At 41.6% G+C, this 6,611-nt stretch overlaps 2 protein-coding genes across 5 annotated transcripts; both read right to left on the bottom strand.

Annotated features, from left to right (window-relative positions):
- Positions 1-2,165, bottom strand: LOC116013363 (molybdenum cofactor sulfurase-like). Its single transcript, XM_031253062.1, has one exon. The coding sequence runs from the start codon at positions 2,092-2,094 to the stop codon at positions 169-171; it is 1,926 nt and encodes a 641-aa protein (XP_031108922.1). The 5' UTR covers positions 2,095-2,165; the 3' UTR covers positions 1-168.
- Positions 2,166-3,887: 1,722 nt separating this feature from the next.
- LOC116013364 (protein HOTHEAD-like) lies at positions 3,888-6,247 on the bottom strand. 4 transcript variants are annotated; one of them, XM_031253066.1, is made up of 5 exons: positions 6,072-6,247; positions 5,330-5,971; positions 4,862-5,247; positions 4,210-4,781; positions 3,888-4,067 (listed from the first exon to the last, which is right to left on the bottom strand). In XM_031253066.1, exons 1-5 carry the CDS (start codon positions 6,139-6,141, stop codon positions 4,022-4,024), a joined length of 1,716 nt encoding a protein of 571 aa, XP_031108926.1. In that variant the 5' UTR covers positions 6,142-6,247; the 3' UTR covers positions 3,888-4,021. The 4 variants fall into 4 exon arrangements, with proteins under 4 accessions (XP_031108926.1, XP_031108925.1, XP_031108924.1 ...); XM_031253065.1 differs by having other exon boundaries at positions 3,889-4,067; positions 4,862-5,250; XM_031253064.1 differs by having other exon boundaries at positions 3,936-4,781.
- Positions 6,248-6,611: the final 364 nt, after the last annotated feature.

The raw sequence follows: 6,611 nt of genomic DNA, 5'->3' as shown, positions 1-6,611 counted from the left end.
TTGTATAACGTGCGTGCATCAAACTCAAGTTTTTGACAGCATATGCTAAGAATCTATTCAGTCAAAGACAAAATGATGAGTGGCAAAATAAGAATTTGATACAGAGCCTTCAGTACCTCTATGAGCTCTTCTGATTTAGAATTTAGAAGGGGAAAAAACAATGCAAAACTATAACACTTCAACTTTCTTCTGATTCAGAGCTGTGTACCTCCATCTCTCCTTCTCCACAAAGTCTGCATCCAGAAATCGAGCTATAAATGCCCAAAACTTGTATGTGTCCTCAAAGTTGACCAAAAAACTTAGGGCAACTGTAACCACTGCTATTCCCTGCTTAGCCTTCTTACTACTCTTGTTCCTCTCTGCTTCTTTCCCTTCATCTTTCCGTTTTTCTAGAACTCTGTCCCTCTCTTCTTCATACTTGTCTGGGAACCATATGTTTTGTAGGAAACCTTGGCTGAGGGAAATATGATTCCTATCAGCTAGTTTTTGTATGAAAGTAGGGTCTACCTTTTCTCCTTTCCAGTCATACACATTGAATGCCAGAGCAGGTCCCCTGTCAAATTTAATTTTTGGTCCATAGATTCTGACCAGAGGGAAGCTGTCCAGCCTATTTGGATGCTGAAGCTTCATGAGTGCAGTGATCAGCCAATTAACGAGATATCTTCGTCTGTTGTTGACTAGCATCAGCCCTAATGAATCCACTTGATCCAAGCACTTGCATTCAAATGCAGCGTGTTGATCATCTCTCAGTTTAAGATTCTTGCTGAGTGCAGGAATGGTTTCTGCTGATTCTTCTTTTCCTGAGGTTTCTGAAGTTGTCACATTTGGAGAAAATTCTTTTCCTTTTGACCTTGACGTCTCGGTTTCTATGGATTTTCCATTCAAATTATCTGCCTTCATCCAAATGTTGGGCATCTGTTCAAGTTCTGTGTCTGTACCTGAAGAATCTGGTGAACGGAATAGCTGTGCTTGTGGCTCAAGGGTTACTATGCCTGCAGTTTTTGAGTCTTCTAAAATTGATACAGCAGACTTCTTGGCAATTAGGCAGCCAAACCCTGTGGGGTTGTCCCCAAAAACCTTGTAGAATGAGCAAACAAGGAAGTCAGGATGAAAGAGAGAGAGGCCAAAGCTGTCCATATCCTTTGGTCCCAATGCACAAGCATCAAGCAGGACATGCCAACCATTTTCCTGTGCCAAACTCATCCACTGGTACGAGTAATTGCTACCTGTCACTCTTGACTGAAGTGGGAACACAAACAGTCCTCTGCCTCTCTTCTTCTTCTTACTCACTATCATTTTTCTCATGTTTTCAGCATGAACTCTTAGTCGTGGCCATTTGAATTCAGCTGATGAGACATGGGCTCTTCGCTTCTCTGCTGTGTTTACCATGGTCTGCAGTGCTTCACTGTCATGGTCGTACACTGTCAAAAGCTTGCGATTGGATTGGAAAGGGTAAGATTCTGCAACAAGTTTGAAAGCAGATGATTTGTTAGCAGTAAAAATCATAGAGTATTCTTGCTGAGAGATGTTGAGAAAATCCAAGATCCTTTTCTTGATTCCAGATTCAAATTCTGATCCCTGACTACTTTGCAACAACTCAGACTTCAGATTCACAGACTTGAAAGAAACGTCGAAGAATGGGAAATCTGAAAACTGAGGTGATGGAGAAGAAGAGGAAGAGGAAGCAAATGGGACAATTGCAGAGAGCTGCGATTGAACCTGTGCATAGGAAAAGAGACCAATGCCAATGTAATCAAGGCAAACATGTTTAGAGAGTGTGAGATTGTAGTACTCTTGAGCTCGGATGTTGTCAATCGTTCGAGTCTCAGAATACTGAGGATAGGCTTTGATGAATTGAGCAAATGATTCTCGCAAAGAAGGAAGAGACTCATGGTTGGTGAACTGAGTATTGGGGAAGAAGAAGGAGCTAGTTGTGTCTGCAAAGCTGTGTCGGCAAGCAGCAGATGTGTTCCTGGGCTTGGAATCATCTTTCTGGATTGGTGATTCCTGCACTCTAAGAAGAGGGTTTGAACAACAACCTTGAAAGCACGCTTGGTCACCATCATCATCTCTGAACAAGGTATCTGCAGGCATTCTGGACTCACTTCCCTCTTAATGGTACGGTATGTGATCTTCTTCTTGCCTTTATGTATGCACACAAAGCTCTGTACTGTGCTACCCTCTTGTTGCTTTCAATTCATTATGCTTGCTTGTTAAGAAAGTGTTGGAAATTATTGTCCTTAGTGCATGAAAAGGCTGTTGAGTGGGATTGATGATGATTATGTTGAATGATTGAATGTTCTTTTCTGGGCACTGTGCTTGGCATTATTTTCTTGCTGTTTGCTAAAGTTGACTAATCTTTATTCCACTGTGGGAAAAGCAGAATATTTCCTCATTCTTGACTGACCACTAGTCTAGTGCTTTCCTTTTCTACAGCGTATTTGACTATAAGCTGTTAATCAGAATTTGTTTACTCTGATTAAGCCATGATTTACCCAGGGCCTTGGGGCAAAGTCATTGCCTTTTGCACACTAGGAAATAGTTCAAGCTATAAAATACTATTATTATATGTATCATTTTCTGGATTTCAGTGGTGGGTCAATTCAATGCTGCAAAATAGTAAGAAATGAGCTGGCCATTATATTGCACAATTTGCTGAATTCCAACTCTTCGTCAATTTCTTCAAACCCAGTCAAAGACTCATAATTTGAGCTGGCATAACACTAATATGTACCAATATATGACTAAGTTTAATTTTGTGTTTATTGCCATTTAAAATGCTGTCTAAAACCTTTCTTTTTTTGCAAAAACATATATGTGCAAAAGCTTCGCAGGGCTCACTTTTCCTTTTTCTTTTTCTCCCTTTTGGAAGAAAGTGAATAGATGTCATTATTCTTCTCTTCATGCTTCACTGGGGCTTTTCTTCTTTGTTAAGTAGTAGCGCTGCTTTAAAGCAAATATGTATAAGAAAAAGATAAATTAAACAATAGTATGTAATAAAACCTTTCTAGAAAAGTGTGGTTGAGTATGTAATATAATATAATAATGTTGACAATTTAGTTTTGTTGAAGCTAAGATAGATACAGAAATTGAAATACCTTAAGGGAGTTAGAAACACCTGATCCAAGCTGCTAATAAGTAAAAGAACTCCAGCAGAAGGAAAGATGAAACTATACATTGGGTATCATAGGATCTGTACCATGTAGGACTACATACTACATTATATATATTAAACTGAAGCAGTTAGAGGGCAACTCTCCTTTGGCATGCGGGATTCTGATGATGCATGCCAATAGAGAGTAGCCCTATCACTGTTTCGCTTACAAAATCACTCTCCATGCATGCGTATTGTTGTAGTTACTAGCTAACCTTAGCATAGATATATATGCTTATATACATGTTGAGTAGATAGGATAAACCATACGCGAATCAGCATATCCAATCCTATCGATCAGGGTTATGCATGCCAGTGACTGCTTTACTTGAATGGGCAGCTTAGCTTTCTTATCTTTCACACTCGATCCATATCTTGGAAATGGTCCGGTCCTTTCTTTTACACAGATATCAGATTCCTCCGCTCCCTGATGGATAGGATGCCTTATTTTTGTTTGTGGGATGCAGAGAAAAGATGGGTGTAATGGAGCAGTAGTAAACAGCATATCCTTTGTCATCGATCTTTCTTTTGGCCTTAGGCTCTTTGGTCTTCTGAAAGTCCACCTTCTTTCTGCCCTACCTATACATTAAGAATATGTCCCTTCGAGCATTCACGGAATGAAGAAAGTTTTCACAACTTCAATTCTTCATTTGGTTAATTAACTTAAAATAAGTTAGCCTGTATTTACGGTAATTAAATTAAAACATGAAGTGGGATGCATGCATGATTTAGGAGGTTATTTAATTAATTGATCTCCCAAGGATAATTTTTTATATAGATGCTGAGAGATGAGATACAATTTGCAAAATCTAAGAATCATGACCGTCCATTCACATATATAGCAATTCAAGCAAGGTACTTCCTATCCTATCCAAGGGGTGCTCTATCAACCATGATTTTGCGCCCCACATACCTGCATTACATAATACATACATACATACATAGTTTAGTAATTTATTATATATATAAACCATACTAATAATATAAAGTATGGTGAATTGAAGAAGAGTGAGTGGAAGATGAGATGGATATGATATGATATGATGATCACCGACCTTCCCAGCATCATAACAGTAGCTTGAGGATTGGTTCCGGGGGAGTTAATAAAGGTGGAGCCATCGACGACGCGCAGTGCCTTGACTCCGATAACCTTGTAGTCTTTATCGACGACTCTATTAACTTGGCAGCCGCCATGGTAGTGCCATATGGTCATGACGGTGTCTTTGCAAAACTGCTCCAAGGAAAAGGTGGCGCTGACATGTTTAGGTCTGAGGTTGAGGGGAAGCGTGAGCATAGCATCGATGAGAGCCCGGGCGTGGGCGAGAGGGTACCGGAACTTGGAGAAAGGTCTTGACTCTATAACCTTTGCTATAATCTCTATGCCTTCAACGCATCTCTGCAGATCCCGTGGGTCTTTGAAGTAGTTGAAGGTCACCTTTGGGTTCTCGCTAGGATCCTTGCTTCGAAGCTCTAGATTGCCTGTTGAGTATGGGCCTGCAACTTTTTCTAGGATTATCCCCGCCTGCACACTCGCCCCCCCACCCAAGTATGTCTTTATACTTTTTCTTTTTACTGCTGCGTCTGCGAAGAAGCTCAAGTTGCCCCCGCCCAAGAAATGCCGGCTGCTCTGGATCGGACAAATACATACATACATACTCAATTATATATATTCTTGATCGAAAATTAGGGATGGGGAGATTGGGATACCTGATTTGCTAATCTTTCGAAGTCAGATACCATTCTATGCATCCATGCCAATTCCAGGGAACCGCTGGCTGCTTCTATGTAGCTGTCGAATTTTGTGATGCCCACAACCTGAATCAGCGAAACCTCGACGGGGTGGGGGGAAGGAATAAACACTGCATTCATTGGATTATCAGACATCCCCTGACCCACCATCGCCTGATTCATGACCACCGGAATCTTATGTGCTTTTAGCTGTTGGGCCGCTCCTATGCCGCTTAACATCAATAACTGTGGGCTTCCCAGTGCTCCCGCCGACAGGATGATCTCATTCTTCGGTCCGTCGTTTAGGTAAGCTATGTGCCGGTTCCCGCCGCTGTCTTTGTATAACACAGCGTAAGCTTTGGGTTCTTCTGCAATATACCATACCATACCATAAAAACTAGCTCATTACTCAATGAACTACAATTTCTTGTGAAATTGTATACATACCTTCTTTCTGGAAGAAGATTTTATGCACAGTTGCATATAAGTAGACAGTGATTTTGGTGGGGTCAGCATACTCCAACAAATCGGCTGCCGTGTGTCTATATCCGTTTTCATCAAAGATTGTTCCGCCAACCTTAGTCCCGTACAAATGTTCGTACGTGAAACCATTGTACGGTAACACCCCCGCTTCAATCAACCCGTCTCTCACCGCCGACTGCCACGCCAACATCGGGGGCTTAAACGCTACTTTCCTCTCCACCCAATCATACGATTCATTCACCAGCGCCTCATCCCACCCCACGTTGTCAACGTACGCCTTGCTCGCCCGCGTGTAGAACCCGGCGTTCAAGCACGACCCGCCGCCCAACACGCGGGCCCGGTGGTTGAAAACGCCGTCGCTCGACACGAACAGCTGGGAGGCCGAGTCCGGAGATGTGTCCGCAAGCGTTCTCGCAAACCCATTAATGCTGGTTATGTTAGGGTTTCCATACGGCAAACCACCCCTTTCTAACAGCAAAACTTTAGCCCCCGCCGACAGCGTCGCAGCTAACGCACACCCCGCGGTTCCACCGCCGATGACGATGTAATCGAAGAATTCTGTCGCCGGAGCAAACGTTGCATTCTTAGCGAACGAGGTATATGGCGCTGTAAGTACGTACGAAACAAAAAACAAGTTAATATTAATTAGTTACTCTATTCCATTATATGGAAAGGATCGGAGAATTGAACTTTAATTTGTACGTACCTTTCTCGGAGAAACAAGAAGCAATGAAGAAGAAGAAGAAGAAAAATGCAAAGAGAGATGAAGCGATCATTTTAATTATATATTCTATCCACGAGCTGATCGATGATCAAGAAAACAAAGTTTATATATAATTCTAAGACTCGGCCGGGTAGCTAGTTTTTAAGCATAGTATAGTATGTATTAAGTGAAGATGGATTATTATTAGAATCACCTAACCAACCTTCTTTTTATACAAAGATGGGAGCTAGTGAGCAAACAAAGATAGTGGCGGCACCGTACGACATTAAATTCATCGGAAAGAGGCCGGGTGCAGATTAAAGACTTATTGGACACTTACAGTAATTGTAATTGTAATTGTAGTTGTAAGAAAGAGTGGGAGTTGAGGATCCAACATTAATGATTAAACAACAGGTGTTTATGGTTCCATGAAAAGATCCTCAAAGTCTTCTCAAGTGGTTGGAATAATGAAAGCTGAATTTGTAGAAACGGTCACTCTTTACTCTTGCCTTAATTATTACTAACTCTCACCGGCCAATCTCC

Source organism: Ipomoea triloba, chromosome 3, assembly GCF_003576645.1.
Source record: "Ipomoea triloba cultivar NCNSP0323 chromosome 3, ASM357664v1".
NCBI classification, from domain to species: domain Eukaryota; kingdom Viridiplantae; phylum Streptophyta; class Magnoliopsida; order Solanales; family Convolvulaceae; genus Ipomoea; species Ipomoea triloba.
Note: the sequence above shows the minus strand (reverse complement) of the source record. Positions and strands in the feature narration are given on the sequence as shown.

Excerpts from the sequence above, each read along its gene's own strand:
- LOC116013363 (XM_031253062.1), bottom strand. The coding sequence starts at position 2,094 with ATGCCTGCAGATACCTTGTTCAGAGATGATGATGGTGACCAAGCGTGC.
- LOC116013364 (XM_031253063.1), bottom strand. The coding sequence starts at position 6,141 with ATGATCGCTTCATCTCTCTTTGCATTTTTCTTCTTCTTCTTCTTCATT. Across the intron at positions 5,972-6,071 it reads TTCTTGTTTCTCCGAGAAAG|CGCCATATACCTCGTTCGCT; the intron begins GTACGTACAAAT and ends ACGTACTTACAG. Across the intron at positions 5,251-5,329 it reads AATCTTCTTCCAGAAAGAAG|AAGAACCCAAAGCTTACGCT; the intron begins GTATGTATACAA and ends GGTATATTGCAG.